The following is a 27778-nucleotide window of genomic DNA, read 5'->3' on the forward strand; positions in this document are numbered from 1 at the left end:
AAATTAGCCAAATCGGTCCAGCCGTTCTCGAGTTTTGGCTCGACTAACGAACACCAATTCATATAAATATATATAGTTTTTACTGGTGGTAGGACCTCTTGTGAGTCCGTGCGGGTAGGTACCACTGCCCTGCCTATTTCTGCCGTGAAGCAGTAATGCGTTTCGGTGTGAAGGGTAGGGCAGCCGTTGTAACTATACTGAGATCTTAGAACTTATATCTCAAGGTGGGTGGCGCATTTACGTTGTAGATGTATATGGGCTCCAGTAACCACTTAACACCAGGTGGGCTGTGAGCTCGTGCACCCAACTAACCAATAAAAAAAAAATAGATACGTGAAGCAAAAACTTTGTATCCCTTTATACGAAAATTACGCAGACGGAGGAGTATGAAATTTCCCAAACTTATAGTTTATACTGGGTGTTAGGAGACCGAAAACGAAGACAGACAATAGTACCAATGACACCTTTGATGATGGTGTTATTTAGACAAATGTTGTAAAGAAGTATTTGTGCGATCGCGCGAGTCTGCGCCGCGCCGCGCCCGTGCGATCGTTGACCCGAGCATCAGCTGTTTTTGATTTTGTGTTTCATTGCTGGTTTTTTTTTTTAGTAAAGTAATGTATTTTTTATGAAACTATAGTTTCATTTAGCTGTACTAACCTGATGGAGCGTAAATTATGCTAATTATTTTTAAAAATTAAACATTACATTTTTAAAAATATGTTTTTTTTAAGTCAGGATCGTATTTTTTCCCATCCCATCATCAAAGGTGTCATTAGTACTATCGTCTATTTTCGTTTTCGGGGGCGGTCTCCTAATACCCAGTATAGAGAAGGAGTGCAGAATGTTAATTTTTTTTTAATTATTCATTAAAAATGTATAAAATCAATAAGAAAAACATTACACACACTACCATGTATGACACATACACGCATATATACTCTTTTGTTTTTTGTTAGTCTAACTGACAAAGGATATTGTTTGTCTTTAATTATTATTCTGATATTTCTATAGTAAGCCTTGACGAAATTTATGATTATTCGTAGAAGAATAGTCTTTGACAATACAGCCATAATAATGTTCGAACTTATAATTTCAATCAAATATAGTCGGATTTCGACTACTGGGGGACCACTAGTTATAATAGATAGGTTAACTGTCAATCGATTTATACTGTGCTTTTTAAAACGAAAGACCTTGTAAACCTTGAGATATAAGTTCTAAGATCTCAGTATAGTTACAACGGCTGCCCCACTTTTCAAACCGAAACGCATTAATTACTGCTTCACGGCAGAAATAAGCAGGGTGGTGGTACCTATCCGCGCGGGCTCACAAGAGGTCCTACCACCAATAATTGGTGTAATTCATATATTCAATCAGCCGCAAAATAATGTAAAGTCAATAATCAAAGGGAGCACAGTATTAAATATTTTTGAAACAAACAGTTGCAAATCTCTTTATTTTAATTTTATGTATATTTTTAAAACAACAGATAAAGCGTAGCGGAATTCGAAAAAAAAAATTGATTTCTTTAAACTGAAACAAAGTATTCTGAACAATAATATTTATTGATAAAAATTTACATTAATATTTACATTTAAAAATAAATTTATTATTTTGGACGGGTATGTAATCTAAAAATACAAATAATAGGATGCCTCAATACACTTAATAATACAAAATTTGGATACTAATGTTAAAATGAAAATTATACAATGACAATGAAAATTCTAAAATTTATCTTACACATTATACTTAATTAGAGTAATATTTTTTAATTACATTACTTCACAATGTTTTCGCAAACAATATGCCATTTTTATATTCAGCAAATCAAATCTGCTCTTTGTCTCAACAATTCTAATCTCAATTCGTGCTCCCGTGCTGCCAATCTCAACGCGGCGATACTCGAACTTCTTACATCGTCCATTGCGGGCTGTAAAGGCAACGACTCACTACCAGGCGATATAGGGGGAGATATCGACGGCGAACGATTCGATCTCGTCGCTGCTTGAAACGATTCACTGGGCCGCATATTTTCAGGCGACGATCGAGAATGTTCAGCCGAGAGTCTGCTGTCTTCGGAAAGACGAAGGGAGTCATGAGCTGTTAGATTCACGAATAAGGAATGAAAATGTGCGTGCGATGTCGGGTATAAGGGGGCTCCGAATAGTGGTCGCGAGAGTGGTGGCAAGTATTGCGTCCCGAATAGTTGGGAATTAGCGTACCTGTTGAAAAACAAAAAATATATTGGCATTAAAAATAAACATACAGTCACATGTACAGTACGGTCACAATAATTACGAACAAACATATCATTTTAATCACTATATAGTATAAAACAAAGGCGCTTTCTCTGTCCCTATACCCCTATGTATGCTTAAATCTTTAAAACTACGCAACGGATTTTGATGCAGTTTTTTTTTAATAGATAGAGTGATTGAAGAGGAAGGTTTATATGTATAATCACATCCATCAAATAGTGGAGAAATCAATAATAAATTACAGTTTCCGAAGCGAAGTGAGGGCGGGTCGCTAGTTTTAAAATAAAATAGATTTGTTATGCATTGATTGCTACGAATAAATAATAATTGATTGATTGATTGAAAATTCTTTATTGCACAAAAATATTATACATAAGCGAACTGAACGCCACACAGGCATTCTCATCCAGTTAACCTTCGTTGATAAAGTGAAAGATTCAAGAAGTACGTAGCTGTGATAAAGTTAATACATGGCGACGATTTAAAGAATTATAGAATTCAGTTATTGTCGAACTCACCTGAACGACGCTAATGCGGTGTCGAATGGTTTCCTAAGACCGAATCCCAGCTGTGAGAGCGGGTGTGGTGCCGTTGGCAGCGGCGCGGATGTCGGCAGCGGTTGCACACCGTTCAAGTACCCGCTGTACGGATGCGCTTGTGGCCCAACCTTTTCTTGTTTCCGCCATTTCGCCCGCCGATTTTGGAACCACACCTTTAGCAACAAATTAGTTTCCTGAGTGAATGCGATTTTCATTAAGTGTTTTTTTTTATTGCTTAGGTAGGTGGACGAGCCCACAGCCCACCTGATGTTAAGTGGTTACTGGAGCCTATAGGCATCTACAACGTAAATGCCCCAACCACCTTGAGGTACAAGTTCTAAGGTCTCAGTGTAGTTACAAATGGCTGCCCCACCCTTCAAACCGAAACGCATTATTACTTCACGGCAGAAATAGGCGGGGTGGTGGCACCCGCCCGTGCGGACCCACAAGAGGTCCTGCTAACAGTAAGTGAACTTATTTGTACATATTGTTGTATTTTCTCTCTCTTTCCTCTGCATATTCATTTAATTTATTGATACGTTAATGTTGCACATAAATCTGACATAGTATTTTCGATTAACCTCTGAATTATGAAATACGTTATTTAATTAACAAAATTACATATAGTTCACATTATTTTATGAACTTTTTAACTGAACATATTTTATACGCCTTTGACTCGAGTTATTCGCGTCACTTTTACTTTGAATTTTACGGTAATAAAAAAAATTTGCCTGCTGTTTTTAATTAATATTAATTATATGTAGCAGTTGTTTTACTGAACTACATCCTATGACGTCGTTCAATCGTAAATATAAAAACGATAATCTGTCACTTAAAGCTTTGTGTTGGCCAATTAAGGAACACAGCCCTTTCAACTAACTAGTTTGAATAACACATTTTGACATAGTTTAAAATAATTATCGATATCAACCTATTAAATATCGCAATTCAACAGTTCCAATTATAATGGTCTTCGTTGACAGTTAAAATTTGAAAAAATATATTTACAGTATGCACAATGACTCTTCTTTTTCTTTTTTCTTTTTTTTTTTATTGCGTAGATGAGTGGACGAGCTCACAGCCCACCTGGTGCTAAGTGGTTACTGGAGCCCATAGACATTTACAACGTAAATGCGCCCCCCACCTTGAGATATAAGTTGTAAGGTCTCAGTATAGTTACAACGGCTGCCCCACCCTTCAAGCCGAAACGCATTACTGCTTCACGGCAGAAATAGGCGGGGTGGTGGTACCTACCCGTGCGGACTCACATGAGGTCCTACCACCAGTAACTTCTTTCAGTTATCGTTACGAAAGTTTTTTTTTTTTTAAAACAAAACGTACACCTTAAAAGCAAATAATAAATATGAATGAAGAAATAAATATACGGAATGAAGCAGTTTTACCAATTTCGCTTTTGTTTAATGAAAACGTCTTCTTGTATAGTGATTGAGTGACCATTAACGTTTCTTTTGTCGTTAAGTCGAAGTTATATTGACATACTTAATGTTCCGAAAGTTAATTAAGTACCGTGTTGTAAGCGGGTGAACGTGGGAAACCTTTGTGAGGCGACATATTTTCCACCTGACATTGGATTATTCGTGAAAAATAAATAAAAATAAATAATATAAGCATTTCGCCGAAGACATAAATAATTCAATTCACACTGACGTATAAATAATACATTTTTACTAATATTAGGGCCTCTACTCATCTTTAGTCTACTCATGTACTTATCATTTATCTGATTCTATATCTGCCACGAAGTAGAAATTGCTTTTTTCCCACCTTTTCTGATAGCTTTGAGAGGCTATTTCAGCTTTACCCTAGCGTGTAGGTGAGCTCTCGGGGATCAAACCAGAAGCGTTGCTATCACTGGCCCTAGCGAGAGCAGTGCTTCGCAGAATCTACCGCCGGATAGGAAACGCGACCCACCCGTCATTTCTCAAACTCAAAATGTAAATGAGCGCCGACTGATTCGTTCTTAGTCATGTGTTTGAATATCGAGCAGTTAGGTACAAGTTTGCTAGCTAGATCAGTGCTTCCCAAACTTTTTTCTTTCATTATGAATACCTATTCATCTGATAACTCCAGATGTACTCCTAAAATAGGTCTCGTTTCTCTTAACAGACATAAACTTAGATAAGCGGTATACAAACGAATCTACTTTTACGAACCGAACGCGCATAGTTTAGCACCTTAGGAAGTTATTAGTTTGATTTAGTTAAGGATAATTTTATAGCGCTTATTGGAGACAACATTTAAAATTTTATATATTAATAATATAATTAATACTCTAATAAAATAAATTAATAATATATAATAATATTTTGAATTTATTTTAGGTAACTGGTTTAACCCCTCAGTATCTATATAACCATTATCAATATCATTTTCACGAACTAACGAAATTCGCAGGCCAAGTGGAAGATCTCAAAAATGTAACAGAGGAAGCTATCGATTATTTCAAAAACTGTAAACTTAAATTATAACCACGCAGTGTAAACAAATGCCATACGATAAATAAATAAAAAATTCACGTAACCCTACTCTAGATGATAGTCAAGCTCACGACGTTCGTATGTTTACCAAGGAATATGGACATCGTGAGTAATAACCCCTAACACAAGACATGAGCACGAAGTCTTAATTGTATTGTAGAATAAGTGACCCAATCCGAAAGGCAGGATCACCTAACTCCAATAACACGCAAGATGGTCGCACAGGTATCAGTGAGCTCACAAATCATCCTACCATATGTAAATAAAAGAACTTGAAATGGAACCCTAAGAATGTCCTGTTTCAATTGAACTAATTGTTTCATCCGATAGTATGTCGATTAACGGACATTAATAGTCAATGATTCGCACTACTAGCAAGACGATACACAAGCACATCATTCCTTTTTTTTATATCGACGCTTGAAATCCAAAAGTGACTAAGCGACAATAACTGCTTTATACATAAATGATAGGCAATAACCACATTCGATCCGCAAAAAATATATATTTCTAGGTCTATTAAAATCATTTCAATCCTACAGCTAGATTCGTTAAAATAGAATTTTTTTTCAGGTATTTCAACTTTAAATTGGTCTACTGTAAAGTTCACGCACTGTCGCTTAGTCACGTTTGCCTTTCAATCGTCGATATAATTGTTTTTGTGAAAGAAAATAAAAATTACATTGCCATCCTTAAGCAGCGTCTCATATACCGTCTTCGCGGAATTTTAACGGCTTTCTGTGACCATAATTTAATGTCTTAATGACGGATATTAATCGTTTTAATCTTCGTTACCGAAGTCATCGGCGAAATCAGTAGATGATTATTTTTTAAAGCTTTTATGTCTTTCGAACGAAGTTCACGTGACCCGTTTTTCAGGCAATATATCGGTATGAGATATACTTTTACTGAACAAACACAAGTAACTTATTTTGGATAGCGTCGCAATGAAGGCGTTTATGAAATAGTTGATTAGTGTATTACAATCGCTTTCAAGATATAATTATGCGTTCGATTAAGTTTGGTAATGTCATTGTCGGATAAGATTTCTATCGTTATTTAATCTAAGAAACAGATCATACGTAGTTGCATCTCAAGTACATTTTTTTTATTTTAGCATACTGCAATTTTAAGGGATTGATGTTTTATTCTTAAAAGTAGCAAATAAAGGGACTTTTTGTTATAAACTTTATAACATAAAGTCTAAATTTGCATAACAAAATTGTTTTAAAACATATGGTTAATTTCAGCAGTGCTTCGTAGAATCTATCACCGGGTTGGAAACGCGACTCACTGAGAAGATCCGGCGAGAAACTCAGTGGGCTGTATCTATGAGTTAATTTACTCGTCGAGCTCTTCGTCGCAAGCGACGGGTTCGGCGAGGACGGTGACCGGCGAGCACCGTCGTGTTCTTTCCTTTGTTTTTTCCGGTCTCGCTAAATCACACCTGTCAAATCTCTGTCTTAGTCTATGTCTAGTCATTGTTGGTCGTACGTCCTGTCAAAGAGGTTACACGCCACGTCACTGATCAACCAGAACGCATAGATTGCTCTGTGGCGACCCATCTATTTTGGCTCACAATACTCTCTACCACCGCTAATACATAAAAAACAAAATAAAAACAATCGAACTTCCATACAAAAATTCTTCAAACTTATCGTGTTATTGATTCAAATTAATTATCAGTACATTCACACATTTCATAGGTAATATTCTTCAAAAACGTGTAAAAACACAAGCGCCCAACATAAGCATTTGAAGTAAATTCGCGCAACATTCTCAGGTAAAATTGTTTCTATTTTTACTGGCTGCATCGAAGGCGTGCTTAATTAACTTATCGCGTCACATAACTTTTTCTTTTTAATTAATACGTAGAAGGGACTTGGTAAAAACATTGACGACTCCATAAAAGCTGGCTTTATAATGTTTTTAATTAAAACATTAATAAATTACACTGCAAACAAATTTTTGGTATTGTCTCACTGGGTAATATTTTTTTTGTTTATGACCGTGAGCCATGTAGTAATAAACACTAATTTTAAAACAATGAAGTATGGTAATAACCATGAAAATTACGACAGGAATACGTTTGTTGGATAAACATTGAACTGTATTTCTGTAGATTAATCATGTCAGGGTCTGTGTGATTTAGAGAACGAAGTTGCCAGCTATCGAGTCAATTAATCGACTTTATAAACGAAGCTTCTCTTAATGATAACGATCTAAATTTCATAATTGAAACTTCTTTTACAATTTGATTCGGCATTTTTTATTGTCATTACATTATTTCCACCGATTCGAAAGTATTCGTAAAGTATTACGTGGTCAAGTTGGATACTTGTATATGAATCTTCTTTTACGATTTGATCCTGAGCTTTTTATTGTCATTATGTTTCTTCCAACGGTTCGACTACTTTACAATTCGACTAATATTCGTGCTGATTTTTTATAATAACCCTTGCAGGCAGATCATACGATCGACTGGTGAATGGTTACCGTCGGTAATGGACGTCAGCAATACCAGGGACAGTGTCAAATCGCTGTCAATTACAGTGTGTTTTTCGATAAAAATTTCGTCAGTCGATTACATTTTATTTCACACAGAACAAGCTAACAGTATCTTGAAGTCTGGCTTATTGTTTGTTTGACTGGGGTCTTCATTATCGAGATCAGAAGAGTCCAGTTTGTTAGATGAGCTTTGACCATCCCTTATATTAAGGTTAGGATCTTTTTATTTTATTTCTATGATTTCGCTCACCATACATTTTTTTTTTTTTTATCGAGTATTTGGATTTTGTCAAATCTTAATTATTTGTCGGAACCAATGTACAGCGCATGTGACTAAAATTCGCTCAACCTAAGTAAATTTTAGCATTGATGATGGATGACACTTACATCAACGCCAGCTAAAATCTATCGCATGCTTTGTCACGTGTTTACAATTACGAAGAAGACTCTTTTCATTCTCAAGAACAAGTAACGAAATAAATTAAACTGGTTAAAATACGCGCCCATTGCGACCCCAACCTTTCTACAGCGGGGGGCCACAAAGTGCGATTTTCTGACGCTTCTTGACTTTTTACAGTCGTTTAATATTTATTCAACGAAAGACTTCGGTAAACATGTAAATAGTATATTCGTTCTTTAATATGGATGATTTAAAGCGAACAAGAAAAATCTGCAACAAAATTCAATAGGAATTGAATAAACAGAAGCGGTGCATGTGTGGTCAAATTTTTTTTTCCATCAATGTCAAAGTCTGTCATTTGCGAGTCATCATAAGATGTTTCATTTACGGAATTCTGCTACCTATATGAAAAAACAGGGAATACTTTTATAAATAATTTGGGTATAATTTTATAAAATATGTAGGTACATGCATTAAAATAATGCATTGCAAGTACATGCATTAAAAATAAAATAATAATTTCATATTTAAAAAAAAAAAAACATGCCCGCTGAGTTTCTTGCCAATTCTTCTCAGGACGGAGGCTAGTTCTTGTGAATTGGCGGTAGTTCTTTTGACGTTCAACAAGTATGTACTTTCATTTATGTTGAATAATTTTTTTTTGATTTGATTTGATTTGATATGCCACTCGTGCTATTTGTGGAATTATTTCAAATTGTGATGTGATCTTTTGTTAATTTTTTTGGTCTTTCTTTGCAGCTTTGTGACTGAGCCAAATTCTTGGTATTTCAAGAGGTGTCTAAGCCAACAGTATACACTAAGCCCTCGCCTAACACGAAACTGACTCAGTCCCGGCGCTATCGGTTTTTGTCTTATACCATGGATAATGTAGATTTTACTGGTGATAGGACCTCTTGTGAGTCCGCGCGGGTAGGTACCACCACCCTGCCTATTTCTGCCGTGAAGCAGTAATGCGTTTCGGCTGGAAGGGTGGGACAGCCGTTGTAACTATACATGATATCTTAAAACTTCAAGGTGCGCGACGCATGTAGGTCGTAGATGTCTATGGGCTCCAGTAACTACCGAACCCCAGGTGGGCTGTAAGCTCGTCCACCCATCTAAGCAATAAAAAAAAAAAGATGTAGTTCATGATGATCTTGGATGAAACGAGAAATGTGTCTATGCATTAGCTCGATTTTGGCACGCTTGACGGACTCGTGTTAAAAATGTTAAGGCCAAAATAGCGCGGCAGGGATCCGAAGATGCAATGGAAGCGGTTCATGAGTAGATATACATAGTAATGGCGCACCCACTGTTCAGTAAATACTTAACTTCAGTAACCTATAGACAGTAGACATCACAGCGTGAACGTTGCTACTTATCTTGAGAACTGAAGTCAAAGTTTCGCTCACCCTTTGAATTGGAATACAGGGTGCGCAACAGAACTAGGCCGAATGGTAATACCTACATGTGCTCTTGAATGATTAATGATCATTTCATTTATCATGAGTACGGACAAAAGCTTGTTTTGTTATACTGTTATAATACAATTCTGTTTACAACGTTAGTAGTGAATATCTTACCTGGATTCGGGCTTCAGTCAACCCTATCTTTAGAGCTAGCTCTTCTCTGTAACAAAAGAAAATCGTTGATAAAATACAATTATGATTACTGAGCGAAGGGTTAGACTTTTACATGTTGAATTTAATTTGCAAAGAAAACTAGTCTACTAGGCATCAACCATGGAGTTACACAAAAGTAATAGCAATTATGTAATTTAACACATCGACGCTTGAAAGGCAAACGTGACTAAGCGACAATAACTGCTTTATACAGAAATGATAGGCAATAACCATAATCAATGCGCAAACAAAATATCCTAGGTCTATTAAAATAAATTCAATCCTACAGCTAGATTCTTTAAAATATATTTTTTTTCAGGAATTTAACTTTAAATTAGTCTACTGTAAAGTTCACGAATTGTCGCTTAGTCACGTTTGCCTTTCAAGCGTCGACATGACTAAAACTAAAGTTTATTTTATCAATTAAGAAACAATTCAATTCCGTTATAATAAATAAATATTAATTATTAAGACACTTTCAACTCAAATAACCCACCTAGTAAAGACGTCAGGATAATGTGTTCTTCCGAAAGCCTTCTCCAGTTCATCCAATTGATAACTAGTGAATGTCGTCCTGTATCGCCTCTGCTTCCTTCTGGGGATGTCCTCATCATCAGGACCGCTGCCTGATCCTGGCCTCTCATGGTCCAAAGATAATTCGGGAGTTGTTGAAGAACCGGGCTCTGATACTCCCATTATTTCACTGCCGGAAGAGAAAATAGGATTATTTACTAAAATGCTTTTAGAACATAACCCCAGCTATGTATTAAAATTATATTTATTCGTGCACTAAACGCAATGTACCTATTAAAGTTGTTACATACATCCAAAAAGATCCAAACTTTTGAGACGAGCCAATAAAAAAATTAGGCGGCATGGTTTTTTTTGTATTTTTTAAATGTTAATGTTCGCTATTTAAAAAATGTTTCCTAAGGACTAATAATATGCTTTACTGCAAAACTTGCCATGGTAGTTATCTTAAAACTATAAATACATCTATTGTATTAAGGTGTAATGCGTCTATTTATGAATATTTTTAAATAAGGCATGAAAATAAACTCAACCATGATCCGTATCCGTATACGTAGTCTACTGGAATTTTTCGCTACCATTGCCAAGATAGAGGTTGAAGCAGTTGATTGATTTACCTATATGTTTGACAACGAAAAAAAAACTAAATTTCGCAATCTCATCAAAAGGTCGCTTCAAGTCAATTCAACTTTTAATGAGCATCATCAAACAGAAAATTATTCCCCGAACGTGTCATGACCCTCAGAATAGAGGCACGCGAAATGAAGAGTATGTGTGTATGATTGTAGTATCAAAACGTCTTGTGGAATCCAGTGCACACTTTTTTTATTGTTTATTGCTTAGATGGGTGGACGAGCTCACAGCCCACCTGGTGTTAAGTGGTTACTGGAGCCCATAGACATCTACAACGTAAATGCGCCACCCACCTTGAGATATAAGTTCTAAGATCTCAGTATAGTTACAACGGCTACTCCACCCTTCGAACCGAAACGCATTACTGCTTCACGGCGGAAATAGGCGGGGTGGTGGTACCTACCCGTGCGGACTCCCAAGAGGTCCTACCACCAGTGATTACGCAAATTATAATTCTGCGGGTTTGATTTTTATTACACGATGTTATTCCTTCACCGTGGAAGTCAATCGTGAACATTTGTTGAGTACGTATTTCATTAGAAAAATTGGTACCCGCCTGCGGAATTCGAACACCGGTGCATCGCTACACACGAATGCACCGGATGTCTTATCCTTTAGGCCACGACGACTTCAACTGGCTACTTATTTATATAGCATGATCAAGGTCATCCGAATAATCTGATATTTCACAAAGCAATTAAGAAACGATGACACGATGAAGTTAGCAAGCAATTCATGGTAAACTCAATCTTTACGTTTCATTTTAGCTTAGCAACAAATACTTGGTTTTTTTTTCCAAATAATTGATTACAATCATTTTAATCTATTTGTTATTATGCGATATAGAGGTTTTTTTATTAATAAAAACAAGTCAATACAGAAATAAATAGTATCAAACGAAAAAAAATGTAATCAAGAATTTTATTCCTCACTGTTTATGTATCAATTTCATTTATTACAATTACTACGATAAAGTTAGTTGTTTTGTTTAAAAACGTTATTACAATGAAAATAAATGTTAAAATTGCATTTGTTTCTCGATTACCGTGTAATAAAGATAATTGTTAGATAAAAGAACGTTAAAGAATTACATTTAAAAAAAAAAAAGCAATGGCTGATAATAATGTTTATGTTAATATAACAATTGTGAAAGCGGCTCTGCTGAGTCCTGTATATATAAACGTCAAGCACAATTAAGCTTTCTATCGCGGTAACCCATCTAAATGGCAACGAACAAACATCCGCCTTATTTAATTGTGTTATTAATATATTACACGAGCGTGGTGGGACCGCGATTTCATACGCGCCTTAAAACTGATGTGTATATATATTGTTATATATAAATTGATGAATATGACCTGACCCGGCAAACGTTGTTTTGCTATATATAAGATTTCTAGAGAATTTCTAGTGTAGACAAAAAAAAACTAACTTATTGTAAGTGTGTATGGATGTGGTAAATGAGTGAAAGAGACATGTAGCGCTGTGAACGATGAGGGAATATAAAAATAACAAAACCTCATTCAACCACATACCTAATGGCCTTATTATAACAAAAAAAAATGCCCAAAAAATAAATGTTAGGGGTGGACAACCTTTATCACTTAGGGGTATGAAAAATAGATAGTAGCCGATTCTCAGACCTACTGAACATGCATATAAAATTTCATAAAAATCGGTCAGACCGTTTCAGAGGAGTGTGGTAACTAGCATTGTGCCACGAGAATTTTATATATAAGATTATTTATTAATATAAATTAATATAATTTGTTGATATTACATAAATTTTAACTAAATCCATTCAAATTTGATTTGAAAAATTAATAACAAAACGCTTACCAAAGTATTTTCAACATCATATTTGGTTGACTGTTTAAGATGACTTTAGGCAATAAAATCCGCCACTACATCTTTTGTGTGTGTATAAATGTTATTTTATAAAAACTGCATTAGTGCATATAACCGCACGCAATGTAACTAACATGATTGGGAATAGATGCGCGGGATACAATGCTTCGTGACACGCGGGCGACGCTTCTCACTCCCACCTCCGTTTCAGTTTTTAACTTCTCGATCGCGTGAAAGTTAACTCGAAATTGTATAGAGTTGCTTCGTTTGCTGATAGGCAGAAGTTAAAAAACTCGCACTAAACACAAATATTACGCGGATTTAGATAGCTCATTCATTTTTGTTGGAATTACCTAAATACGATTTCATAAGATTGATTTCAATCTGACCTATTAGCTAAAATTACCACTTGCGAACAGTTAAACCGCAATAATAGCTTTATTATTAATACCCAAACAATAATAAGAATAAATTAAAAGACTCATTAAATATTTGTAAAACGAACAATGCACTTTATAAGTACAAAGCTTATTAAATAGTAAAAGTATTAAAACACCTTCTTGCACGACAAAAAGTCATATATGAAACTTGGATGTTTTCGCAAAGACACAAAAACAGTTCCGTCACAGCCGGCTGATTCGTTGCGTAGATATTTAATGCAATTATGTGATATCGCTGGCAATTTACAACTCTAGATTTGATACGAAACAAGATATGAAAAGCGGTAGACGTTTCAGGCGTTTTTTTTTATAATAAAGTTTACTCAACAAGAAAATAATTAATAAGCCAGTGAAGTACAAAAGAGAAATAAAAAACGCATTCATTCTCATATTATTTTTGTTCAGTGACAACAAATGAATAAGAAAATATGATATTTAGTTTTTTCTCAAAACAAACTTTTTTCTACTGTGTTTTACCCTATGGGGATTTTGACTCATTTATTACATTTATCGGGATAATCAAGAATATTATAAACAATTAGATTTGGTACCCCTGTACCAACAAGAAAATATGTGGTATTTATAATGTTGACGTTATAAGAAGCGAGTGACGCCAGCGTTTCCGCCATCATATTCAAATTCGTCTTGAAACTAATTAAACAATAAAACACTAGCCTGTCATTCTAAGAAATAAAATTTATCATTAATTTGACAAACCCGTTAACTAAACCAATTAGTTTTACCCGAAAAACAATTAGCACAGTTAATTAACTTTAGAGATCCAATTAAACAAGTGGTTAATTACTTTTTAGTGGAAATTAAACGGTATATAATTAAAACGGCTCGCTCGCTCTTCCGTGCGTATTATTTTTAAATTAATTTAACTTTAAGCCGATTCAAAATATTAGCGAGTAAGTTTTTCTAAGCACTCGATAATCTAAAAAAAAGTGTACGGTCTAATTTCACGTTGATTAAACGATTTATTGGCAACAAAACACGTAAAAATTACCAAAGTATGCGCTAAAAACCAGATAACCAAGAGAACAGCTGAAAGGATAAGCCCAATTCGTAATTTCACTCATTAGGGCGCGTCGCATAGATAGGTACCACTAACCTGCCTATTTCGGAAGCGAAACAGTCCTACGCCAGATTTGAAGGGTGGATTGAAGACATTCAACAACACAATGAAGAGTTTTGACACTCAAAACCTTGAGGTATCTATAGGCTTTGAGAAAAGCGAGAAAAAACCAAATGGGTAACCTACTCACGAATATCAGAAAAATAATTAAAATCTGTATGTTTTTATTTATTATTGCTTAGTTGTGTGGACGAACTCACAGCCCACCTGGTGTTGAGTGGTTACTAGAGCCCATAGACATCTACAACGTAAATGCGCCACCCACCTTGAGATATAAGTTCTAAGGTATCGGTATAGTTACAACGGTCCCCCGCCCTTCAAACCGAAACGCATTATTGCTTCACGGCAGAAATAGGCAGGGTGGTGGTACTTACCCGTGCGGACTCACAAGAGGTCCTACCAACAGTAAATGAAGAAATGAGCTAGAAAAAATAATGAGTGCCATTTTCTACTCTGTTTGTGAACCTTTTCTTTTGCTCAGTAGGTATTTACTTTTAGTATTGGCAATAAAAAGAATCGAAAATTTTCTAGATTGTCATTTACAATACAAAAACTGAAAATGAAAATATATTAGATAAATTTACATCTTGTGGTCCCAAGATTATGGTAGAATATCGATCATTGGGCAAACATCTTTACAAGCCACTAATAAATAACATTTTAAAACATACAGAATACGAATACACATACCATAAATACGTAGGTATAAAGAGCGGTAAATCTTGTTATATCAGCACACTAATAAATAATTGTCACCCCGCATATTCGTATGTGCTTATTAACCAAGAAATCGAAGGTTTCAGACGATATATTTTCAGTACATCAGAAAGATATACGTTTTTTTTTAAAGGATTTTATGACCTGGTAAGTGAGACCCTTAAGTCATGTCTTATTTTAATTTATATCCATATTTTTTTAGAAAAATGATTATTATGGACTGAAATGCAATGAAGATGATTAATTTGAGACATTAATTAACTGGGATGAAATTAAATGAAATGAAATGGGATGAAATATAATCTCAGTAAAATGGTGGTCATTTACTAAAAAATTTTCAATGGACTTTTTGGAGGATCCCGAGAAGTTACGTCCAGCGGCTTTGTTTCATTTTCCCACATTTGTGCACTTTCACAGATATTAAACAGTTAATAAACCACCATTATTATACATTTAAACCCGAAGAAACACTAAATAGATAAAATAAAACAAATCACACAACTTCACTCCTCACGTTCCCGCCAAAAAGTCAAGATATACGTATATGTATTTACAATGTAGATTACAAAACAAGAACTCTTAAAAATATATTTTAAGCAAAGCGATGGCTGTCTTATCTATTTGTTTATTAAAAAAGGTCTTGAATGCTATTTTTGTGACGAATCAAACAATACCTTGTTAGTGTCTTTACGAATTCTTAAGGAAAAAAATGTTAATCCTTCAATAATTCTTTATTGTGTTTTCATTAAGTAAACTGCATTCATAAAGTTTGGATGTAATTTGTCATTCACTGCATCTATTCAAGTTCCCTTGTTTTTATGATTGAATCTACTTATTGTGGCTGTGGATTTCAGGGACGTCTTAAATTAGGCTGGGGCCCTTGGGCACACAAGAATTTGAGGCCCTTTTGGAAAGTAAAAAAAGCGAATTATAATAACATTTTTTTACTGAGTATGACCATTTATTATAGGTAATCAAATACGGTATGATATAATAATAATATGTCAAAATGATATTAGTGCTGCTGGTTTTTTGGTTACGATCGCTAGATGGTATACTTAGTAAATTAGGTAGGATGCGTTCGGAAATATTATTAATTAGTACAGTAGGAATAGGCGCAGTCATCGATATAATGGCGTAATATATGTCTTGTAAGTACCTTCTGATAAGATTACTGATTTGTGAAAAAAGTGTAATGTGCCCGACAAAAATGTTTTGAGAATAAATGTGTGAGAGAAATTGTCGGTCCTTAGGGGCCCCCTGAGAATGAGGGCCCTGGGCACGGGCCCCGTGTGCCCTTATGGTAAAGACGGCATTGGTGGATTTTAAGTATTGGAAAATATGATCGTTTGTCTCAATATAAATTACAGGTGGTTAGTAGGTTTTCGTCTTTAAATCCATAGGTTTGTAATTAATTAATTAGATAGGCAGCGGCTTGGCTCTGCCCCTGGCATTGCTGACGTCCATGAGCGACGGTAACCACTTGCCATCAGGTGGGCCGTATGCTCGTCTGCCTGCTCGGGCAATAAAAAAAATATCACTTTAGATAATTCAGAAGGAATTTATTCTGCCTATATTATTACACTATTCAAAAATCGAATACACCCGTCAACTAAACCTAAAAAATAGCGGATAGTAATTAATTACAAACTAATTAATCATAATAGCTAATAGAAAAACAGTCACTAATTTGCGCGACTTATCTAAAAGTTTGGAGTTTCCAATATCGAATTGAAGCAGTGACGCGCAACTATAATAATGGCCTGTGCACACCACGTTTTTTAAAGGCGCCGTCGACGCGCGTTATTAGCGATACTGACGCGATACGCACGCTTGTCAGACTTAGCCCGTAGACCTTTGCACACCTGTATAAATGCAAATAGGCGTTTGAATCGATACAGACGCACGTGTGTATCGATAGAAAACGTGCTGGCATTTTGCGTTTTTAAGCAGAACCTTATCGACAGTAGCAAAATGGCGTCGGTCGAGAGTATTGATTGCATGCGCTTTGTTATTAATTTAAAAAAAAAGGAAGAAGAAAAATTACCGATTACAAGTATTCTTTAACACTTTATTCGAATAATCCGGCAATCGTGAATTCCACAATATTGGCTGGTTTTGAATTTCAGTTATGAAGCTTTCTGCGTCGAAAGACTCCATTTTTTTGTTCCAAAGACGTGCGGTGCACCAAATTGCTCGATTAATACTAGCGTAGATTCACACTTCCCTCGTTGCGGGGGAAACCCCGCCCGCAGGGAAGGCGCGCACGCTAGCGGTTGCATCAGTGTCGCGCGTTTGAATCGATACAAACGACTCTGTCTGTCGATGGGCGTTTCTAAAACGCGCGTCGACGGCGCGTTTAAAAAACGTGGTGTGCACAGGCCCTAAGATTATTGACTAAGGCGATACGGTTTCATCATTGTCTTCCATAGATACAGCCCACTGAGTTCCTCACTGGATCTTCTCAGTGGGTAGCGATTCCGATTCGGTGGTAAATTCAGCGAAGCACTGCTCTTGTTAGGGCTAATGTAAGGAAATTCTCTCAGGTTGAGCCCGTGAGCTCACCTATCCGTCCGCGCTTAGCTAGGATGGCCAGGCCTAAGGAGGCGAATAGATAAGGGAAAACAATAATTGGTTGCTTCGTGAACATATCGCTATTGAAATACACTGCACCGTGTTGTGGCAATCTGTGTAGACAGTGAATAGTTATTTGTGTTTATAAGCAGACTGTTTGGAGCAAACCTGAATTGAAAACATCTTTCTTTTTTATTCTTGGCTTAGCTTGTCTACCCACATACCATGTTTGTTTCTATTTTACAGAATATTTAAACATCTGATTTATTTGAAAATTTAAAGGATTAATGTCAATACATTAATTTTATAACTACGCTCCGATATCCTGACCAGTATTAACAGGATAAAAAAAAGTGAAAATAATTATCAATTCAATTTGCTATTTACCTAAGCGTGATTTTACCTTAAACCGCATGTATTATTTATTTGAGCTGGTTAAAGATAAAAAATTCTAATTTAAATAGAAGACATTTTTGTTTCTGTAAAACGATTCATAATTTTGCCGATAAGAGTGACAGCTAATCGATTGCAAGATAGAAATAAAAAGGATCTCGCCAGCGCGCATCTTATGGCATATAAGTGTACAACATTAATAAAAAGATAATCCTTACTATTTATTATCATGAATTGAATACTGTTACCGACCTTGAGAAATTTATTAATTTTTTTACTGGTGGTTTACCGCCCCGCCTATTTCTGCCGTGAAGCAGTGATGCGTTTCAGTTTGAAGGGTGGGGCAGCCGTTGTAACTATACTGAGACCTTAGAACTTATATTTCAAGGTGGGTGGCGCATTTACGTTATACATGTCTATGGGTTCCAGTAACCACTTAACAATCGTGTGGGCTGTGAGCTCGTCCACCAATCTAATCAATAAAAAAAAATAAGGTAAAATTTTTCCGCATCCTGTATGCACAATCTCAGCGAAAATTTGATTATTTCTCACAGGTGCCAAATTACTACGAGCCGACTTTCGAATCGATTGTTCTAATCTAAAACAAAGAATAAATCGATTCTGCTACAGTTGACGAACGATTAGATATGATCGTAGAACCGTAGTTTGCGAAGGTCCACGGAGCGTGACACCGCAACACCTGCGGAAGACCATCTGCCGCACGCGCCGGTAATAATTGTACTGAAACGTTTAGTACTACTACATTTTGTTCGGTCTACAATATTTTTGTATTTTTTTTAATTTCATTTACTTCAGATTTTGCATCCATATTACATTCATAATAATAATTATAATAAAATAAAAAAACAATAAATCAAATAATAATCTTATACCTTTAAACGAGCAATTCTTGTATATAGGTATAATCTGAATCTCGGAAACGGCTCCAACGATTTTCATAAAATTTAGTATACAGGGGATTTCGGGGGCGATAAATCGATCTAGCTACGATTTATTTTCAGAAAATGTTGTTTTATTCGTGTTTTAAATAATCAACTTTTCCCGACATCTATTGGCGAATAATAATACTATTTTTCTTAATTGAGGGCAACTAACCGCTCTAAAGACACAATAAGATGGCGTTATAAAAAAAAAACCGGTCATCATCTAGTAATAATAATAATAAAACAAAAACTCAAAATTAGCATCAAAACTACCTTAACCTAAAGGCTGGTTTGGCTCCAACATGCGCACATGTCCAGTGTTGCATTATTGGGCAGTCCAGATCCATCCGCGAGGCGAACAGCCGCAGGTACCTGTTGCGACTGACCCGCACGCAAATAAATTGGTTGGTTTTCAAGAGCTGTAGACACGATTGAAAGTGTTTTCATGGCTTAATTTCGCGCTTATTTTAATTATTGTCAATGAATGCGGAATGTTCGATTGACCTCCGCAACCTCGAGCGCTGCATTGTTTGCGACCACAAAGTTTTAAAATATACTGCAAAATTTAACTATATTTTTTTGTTAATTAAGTCTGTTTAAATCAATATCTTCGAGTTAAAAGAAAGGAATATTTTAATACACATTTTTTTTTAAGAATTTATAAATTAAATTAAATCGTTAGCATTCTTTTAATAAAAGCTTGTCTAGTTTTGTAAATTTTAATTTTAATTAATCTTGTTTTATTTTAGAAACGTTCAATATCAATGAATTGTTCAAATTGCATGATATTTTTAAGATTTTAGTTCGTTATGAAACGTTACTGAAATAAAAACTGTAGTAACTATTTGTGTTTTTGCGATTGAAAACAAACACAGAATACAGAGAAATTTGAGCTCGAACCATTTCGTGGAAAAAACGAATTAGCCACCGCCACGGTCTGGTATTTCCTATTTGCAAATTAAAGAAAAAATCGTGTAAATTAAATAAAGCTATCACGGTGTAGAGTTAACGCTTCGCCGATCGAACTGTGAATATTGGAGGATATTATCCATTGATCGACTCTGCCGACCGAGTAATCGATGCATTGTTGAACCAAATTTTTTACCTCCGAACTAGCGGTCTCGAGTTCATTTGCCCCCGCTAAATAAACTCAAGTTTTTGCTCTATTACCGACTAATTTAAGAAAAGCAACTTTCATTCCGCAACGCCGTTCGACAGACAATCAACGCGGCTCGAAATAAAGTCTAAGCAACTGAATTAATTAATAATTCAATTATCGGGACAACGTCAAGTGGAACGATCGTGTACGATATATTGTTTCATTTAATTCTCGTGCCATAAATATTAGCAAAGATCGCTATAATTTAATACGCTATTGAATAGTTCAGGTCGTTATGCCCCCTGTAAAAAGTAGTAAAGTCAGACTTAACCGCTTCAAACGTAAGGGCTTATGGAATAGCTAATGTTGTTTACGAGCTTGGCACTTCGTCGGGCTAATATTCGATGTGTATATTCGATTTTGACTTTTACGGCTCTCGAATCAAGTGCTAATTTAGTTTTAAGTGCTAAGTCATCTCTATGGACGATCTCGATCGATTCAGCTTACAGAAACAGCCTACTGAGTTTCTCACCGGATTTTCAATGTGGGTCGCGATTCCGATCCAGTGGTAGATTCAGCGAAGCACTGCCAATTGCAAATTCGCCAGGCTGAGCACCCTGAGCTCGCCTATACTTTAGATAAACTTAGTATTACCCCTCGAGTTTACTAGGATAGGTAGGAGACAGAAAAAAAAACCGATTCACTTAACTGCGATGCGTGCATGTTTTACTGAAGCCAAATAAAAATTTAAACGCGCACGTATTCATAGCTTGTAACGTCTGCTAAATAACAACGCGATGAACAAGACCCGATAGAGTTATACCCATGTATTTAATGAAGCGATCGGCTGATTGATTGAGTTATTTGAATAAAAAATGCTTATTTGAGCTCAGCTAATTTCTTTGCTAAATGGTAAACCAATCGATGTTAAGCACTAGTGCTATCCGTGCTGTTAATGATTTGATGCATTCGGGTTACAAACTAGTGGTGAAATGTTTTAAGCGGTATATTTTTTTAATTACGCTTATTATTAGTCATCGTTGTCGTAGCATCAGAAGTAGACGAGTGCTCGGTTTAGCTGAATGTACCTGTTGCAATGGTCGGGGCAGCTGTAACACCTATGCTTAAAGTATGATATGATTAAAACCAATATTAACGTAGAAATTGATTAATGAAAACAAAAAGTTTCTAATCGTAATTCGTTGGATAATTATAATATACCTAATAAGATTATAGAAGCGATAGATGTAGTGCTGAAGGACAAAAGGGAATGCAATGTTGCTTATGAGGATGTCGAAGACAGAGCGAAGTGGAGGAGTAAAGTGAGGAAAGCTGACCCCACCACCATGTGGGATAAATTTCTGGGAAGAGAGAAAGAGAGAGAGAGGGCGAGAGAGAGAGAGAGAGAAGATTATAGAAGCGATATGAGCCGCTGAGACGCCTAGTGGATCAAGCATACTACCATGGCGGCACATCGCCTTATGTTTGAATTATTTCTATGCAGCGCTTACTTAACTATTAACGAGAAGTTTTTCATCAATAATCGCGACAAGGAAACTCCACAAAAAATAAATCACACCCAATCAATGCCTATTTGGTCTCGATATAAAATAAAGCACTTGCAACGCGGAATGTGGAATTTTCAAATAAAACCAGTTCATTCGCGCCAATAAAAATAATTCAAATTGCATACATATACATATATTAGTTCTTTACTGTACGGAGAAATTAATCTAAGATAAAAATGGGATAATTATATGGACTTACCTACTAAAGACGAGTTTAACAATAGGATTTTTCTTGCAGCAGAACAAAATGGTTTACCAAATAATAGGGCAGATTGAACAAATGAAAATCTTGTGCTATTAATTGGTGGACCTTTTGTCTAAAAACTTCGTGAGCTAACCTAATTATAGACAAGAACTGTGACGTCAAATTTGGATATCATTGGAAATTTGTGATATATTTGCTACGGGCTCTTTTTAAAGTCACGATTAAATAGCCCACATGAGTCATGTTTGGCTTTGATATGTATGGAACCATTTATGCCGTGCAGAAAGAAAGAATACTCCTTAGCTACAAGCCTGCATCTTTCAATACTCCTGCATAAGCTGCAAACGTATTAAAGGTGTTTAAAAAATTCAAAACAAAAAAAAACCAGTACTTTCGAACATTTCCGTCTGAACCTCTTTTTACCTAAAAATATTTTTGTTCGTTTCGCAGTTTATCATCAGCTCTGAGAATTCGAGGGATTAAGCGTTTTTGTCCATTAGAGCATCGAGCTAAGTGTTAATGGTGTCTCGGATTATATCGCTTAAGCTTTAGATAAGAGTCACTGGCGTCTGACTCATGCGTCCCCTTGAGTGATTGCTGTCGGCTACCTGATAACATCAGCCTTCCCAAATCCTTAGTTTTAAAGTCCAGAATTCAACAGATATTTGTGAAATTAAAATTTTATTTGTAGCCCAGAAATATTATTTCGGTTCATTGTTTGCTTTTCATTATGCTCACAAGCAAACGCTTCTGTTTTTCTAACATTAATTGATGTTTCTTACTTCTAGATGATTAAAAAAAATAACAGAAATTAATTCCTACTGTCGGTGTCTATACCACAGCGAGTCTCTTCTCTTCTTCAACCCGTGTCCACCCAATGATGAGTGTAGGTCTCTTCGAATGCACCCCATTCTCTTCGGTTTCTTGTCTTTCTCACCCAGTCTCTACCAACCACTTTGACCAGGTCACCTCGTTGGCTGCCTACCCACGTTACGACGTCCAGTACGAGGTCTCCACTTCAGTACTTTTGTGTCCCATCGATTGTTAGTGCGGCATATGTGGTTGGCCCACTTCCACTTTTTCCGAGCAATCACTTTGGCTATGTCAGTCAAACCAGTTCTTCTGCGGATTTCGGTATTGCGCATTCTATCAGTATTCGCATACAGTGAATGCACCATCGTAAAAATATTTCATGATTACTTCATCTATTTCAAATGATATTTATCTTAACATTCATATATTCATGAACCCTAATTACAACGTCTGAATATTAAAAAAATGCAATCAAGATACCAACGAACTAGATACAAGTCGACTTGCCTATCACCCGGCTACTACCCAGAGTAGCGTGTAATGAGAAACCAGAATGTTAATTAAGATCTAATTAAGTCTAATACAATCAACAATGCTGCCCGCGTTTCGGAGGCATCCGCAAGTCATCACAAGGGCTTGCAAGACCGGTTTACCAAGACCCGTGACCTTCTAAGGAAGTACCCGAGCTGAGTTCATCGGCGCGGGTCTATTCCGGTGGTGAATTTAATCGAATTGAGATCGGCCAACCCTTTAGTAAAAAATCGGTTAAAACCACTCGTTCCGAAGTCTATTGTGATGTGAGAACTCAATTTAATGTACATTGATGCAATGGACGTGAGATCACACGAAAGGGTAATAAAGATATCAGAATTTAGTGTGAAAGGGAATTGTCGTGTTGAGTATACAAATTGACTTGGACGGACCCTTAATGAATTATGAGGGAACGTAATTGAAACAAAATTTTATGTGGATATTTTGGGTTTTATATAAACGGTCTATACGGTTGAAATAAAATAATACATTAGAAAAATTAGTCGATTCGCAATTTAGATTTTTTAAATTAAGTTTTACTGGTGGCTAATCAAAATTAAAACGACCACGCTTTCATTGCGTCGAAAGACAAGCTAACAACTCATCTGACGTAGATCACATCCCCCGCCCCACCCTACAACCTCCGTAGTCACGGACTACTACATAACAAACACAACATAGGACTTCTTGTGAATCCGCAAGGCTAGGTACCACCACCCCGCATATTTATGCCGTGAAGCAGTAATACGTTTCGGTTTAAAGGGTGGGGCATCCGTTGTATCATACATACTTAGAAATCATATCTCAAGGTGAGTTGCGGCATTTACATTGTAGATGTCTATGGGCTCCAGTAACCACCACTAGGTAGGCCGTCCATCCGTATATGCAATAAAACAAATAATAATATAATAACACTAATAAATACGAGATCATGCCGTCAAATTAGTTTTAATTCAATGCAAACGTGTTAGGCAAAAGTTGAATTTAATAATGATGAAAGTAATACTGTGTTTTATGACATTCTTGGTTCGCGGCATAAATACGTTTGTGGGATGGTGGTATCACGCAGCGCGCCAAAGCAGTGCAGCCCACAATCCGTCTGATAGACAGGATTTAAGTGGTTTTTCAATAGGATAACAATTACATAAATCATTTGTAATTTATAGAGTAAAATTGGAGACCGTCAATGTCTTATGACTAATGATTCAAGGGGTATTCAGGTTCTGATGTCTGTGAGCGCTGATAAGTATTTAAAAACAATTGCGCCGTATGCACCTGTTAAAGTTAATATAAAAAAATCAGTTTCGAAACTTACAGCAAGAAGCCTGCACTGAAATTTTTTTATGGCTAAACTATTACTTGAAGTCGTCGTGGCCTAAAGGATAAGACGTCCGGTGCATTCGTATTTAGCGATGCACCGGTGTTCGAATCCCGCAGGCGGGTACCAATTTTCCTAATGAAATACGTACTTAACAAATGTTCACGATTGACTTCCACGGTGAAGGAATAGCATCGTGTAAGAAAAATCAAACCCGCAAAATTATAAAATGCGTAATTACTGGTGGTAGGATTGTGAGTTCGCGCGCGTAGGTACCAGCACCCTGCCTCTGAAGCAGTAATGCGTTTTGGTTTGAAGGGTGAGGCTGCCGTTGTAACTGTATTGAGACCTTAAAACCACGGAATAGATAAATAAGTTAACTATTCCGTGCTTAAAACTTATATCTCGAGATGGGCGGCGCATTAATGTTGTAGATGTCTATGGCCTCCAGTAACCACTTAACACCAGATGGGCTGTGAGCTCGTCCACCCATCTAAGCAATAAAAAAACATTTGGGTAAATTTATTTATCCGACTATTTATTTAATATTATTACACGCTATTCCACGCTAAATAATGGTAAACGTGCTATAATCTGGGCTTTAGATGAATGTGGTAATATATTAATATAATACAGAACAATATAATATAATATAAATAATAACTAGCTCCTACTCGCGGCTTTGCTCATGTGGTCAAGGAAAAGTATCAGTGTAATTTCACATGGGATTGAAATGGTTTTTTCGGTATAAAAGATAGCCTATATCAGTCTTCTGATTTGGCGCCATCACTTTTATAAACATCATGTTAATTCGTTGCTTCGTTTCGACATTAAAGAAAGACAAACAAACACACTTTATATAATATTACTATGTATAATGATTAAACAATGTAACCTTGTGCCTAAGTTAATTCCGTTTTGCAGATTAATTAATTCTTGCCAAGTAGGTACTCTTAGACAGAGGAATGATTTTCAAAACTCTACAGTTTCATAATCTTACATTGATCGTACTCTATTAAAAAAAAATCGATTTCAATACTTTTTTTTTTTTCAAATATATCATTAATTTTACTAGCAACACTCAACAAATTACTTTTCAGAAACTAAAGTTAATCACAAAAACAGCTGTCGATGCCGACTGACGCGCGACTTAAAAAAATTATAGAATCTATTAAAAAAAAAAAACCTAAATGCAAATAAGACAATAAAACCGCTTTAACATAATTTAAAAAAAAAATCGTCTTATTTACAACGTACGTCGGTGATAAACATGAAAAAGAACATGTGCGTTCACGCTTAAAACCATCAAGAAACGATATATGTCCATCTAAAATCGTATAAAGCGAAGATCAATAACATTCATACGCTATTGTTATCCGTCTAACGCTCATAGAGGCAAAGATACGGGTTGTAACATTCAAAATTTACTATAATAAAAGTTGTAAACAAAATTAACAACACAAGGAACCCCGCAGTTTTCAATTTTGAGCCTGACATCGCCCCTAATTCAATAAAGCTATAAAGTTCACCTAATTATGCAAATGCCTTTTGAAATATCAGGTATTAAGGCTTTTTTTTCGACTCCCAAAAAATATGATGGGAGCCCGTCAAAATAAGACCGTTTTCGGAGTTGATTAATGGATTTTGTACCTCGGTTCATTAAAATAATGACATTATTTTAATAGTTAATTGTTGTGAATAATTAGGGTGTCGGCAGGAGGCATCGCGTTCGGTAATTTATTTAAAAATTTAAGCTCATCAACTTGTAGATGAGCTGTTTATTCGTTTTTGTGGGCGAACACGAGAGAATAGTTTATTTAACTCACTCTTAATAACAATTAAAGTTTATACTAGCATTTTATTTGTAGTCACTTTTTGTCTGAGACATTTAGGCCTAAGCGTAGTTAGTAAAAATTATTACACTTAATTAAGAATTATGCATAATCGATACAATCGTGGACTGTAATGTTTGTTACTCGGAATCAAACCAGACCAAATCAAATTTGTTATTTTAATCATAAAAAAATAATGAAGCTAAATAAAAACTAAGGTATTTAAATTTAATTTCAAATTAACAAATTTAAAAGTCGAAAGTCAATTTTGAAAATAAAATTCGCCATTTTTAATTAACACTCAATCAGGAAAATTTAATTAAACGTTAAACCATACCGTAATGTTAATTGAAAACGAACTTACCTCGCACAATTCACAACGAAAAAAACACCGAATATAAAACTCAACTCAACGAACACGAGACGAAAGTTAGTGAGCACGTGAATAAATTGTCGTCAAATAATGACCACAATAATTTACATGATACCCCGTGACGATCCGTAATGCAACAACGTAATAAAATACAACACACCGACGCCTCCAAGCGGCTGATAGAGAATAAAGCTGGAGCCGTGAGCGATCGCCTACGCAACGCTACGAAGCATATGCCAAAAAAAACCAACCGGGCACAGACCACACCTCCGAGGAGGGCCGGCCAATAGCGCCGCACCGATATGGCGCTCGGCACGAGGGTGGGCCTAAATCAGAGACACGGGCTCCTACTTCGATACCGCTAATTGTCTTTATCAACAAGCCGATTTTACTGGCCCGAGTCACGATATATGCGTTTGTCTGTCGTGTCAAAAGCCTAACTGTCGACTGCGGCTGCTTCAATTAAGTATGCTAAAAGCTTATAGAGTTTATTTTCATAATTTAATTTTAATTGAAGCGCTTGCGTTTTTTATTTCCTTTTTTTTTTCTTTTTTCCCCTACCTATGCTGAGCCTTGAGAGGCTTTTTCAGCTTCGCCCTAACGTGTAGGTGAGCTCACGGGGCTCAAACCAGAGTGCTGCTAATACTGGCCCTAGCAAGAGCAGTGCTTCGTAGAATCTACCACCGGATCGGAAACGTGACCCACTGAGAAGATCCGGCGAAAAACTCAGTGGGCAAATTTCCTATTTCGTTCGTATTATAAAAAGATGGTAACATTTTTTTGTATCAAGCAGTAGAAGTGAAGTATCGACGGGTTAAGCGACATATTTGCAGCTTTACCGGAGAGCCATTAAAGTTTGAAACTAGAAAAAAATATCATAACAAAAAAAACTTCTTCAGCTATTTGAATGAGGTAAACATAATTAAAGTTCAATTAAAAACATCTACGTTGATGCTTATACCATATAAAACAGACATTTAATTATGT

At 35.9% G+C, this 27778-nt stretch overlaps 1 protein-coding gene and 1 long non-coding RNA gene across 2 annotated transcripts in view; one reads left to right on the plus strand and one right to left on the minus strand.

Annotated features, from left to right (window-relative positions):
- Positions 1-27778, plus strand: part of LOC134198741 (uncharacterized) — a 434518-nt gene that overhangs the window by 69130 nt on the left and 337610 nt on the right. The gene's annotated exons all lie outside the window — the stretch shown is intronic.
- Positions 1550-27015, minus strand: LOC101737825 (homeobox protein aristaless). Its single transcript, XM_038010730.2, has 5 exons — positions 26783-27015; positions 10331-10537; positions 9796-9841; positions 2783-2976; positions 1550-2228 (listed from the first exon to the last, which is right to left on the minus strand). Exons 2-5 carry the CDS (start codon positions 10528-10530, stop codon positions 1826-1828), a joined length of 843 nt encoding a protein of 280 aa, XP_037866658.1. The 5' UTR covers positions 10531-10537; positions 26783-27015; the 3' UTR covers positions 1550-1825.

Source organism: Bombyx mori, chromosome 4, assembly GCF_030269925.1.
Source record: "Bombyx mori chromosome 4, ASM3026992v2".
NCBI lineage: Eukaryota > Metazoa > Arthropoda > Insecta > Lepidoptera > Bombycidae > Bombyx > Bombyx mori.

What these genes read in the sequence shown, in the direction of transcription:
- LOC101737825 (XM_038010730.2), bottom strand. Translation starts at nt 10,530, where the DNA reads ATGGGAGTATCAGAGCCCGGTTCTTCAACAACTCCCGAATTATCTTTG. An exon ending in TATCCTGACGTCTTTACTAG is followed by an intron (nt 9,842 to 10,330) that starts GTGGGTTATTTG and finishes CTTTTGTTACAG; the next exon opens with AGAAGAGCTAGCTCTAAAGA. An exon ending in TGACTGAAGCCCGAATCCAG is followed by an intron (nt 2,977 to 9,795) that starts GTAAGATATTCA and finishes TTGTTGCTAAAG; the next exon opens with GTGTGGTTCCAAAATCGGCG.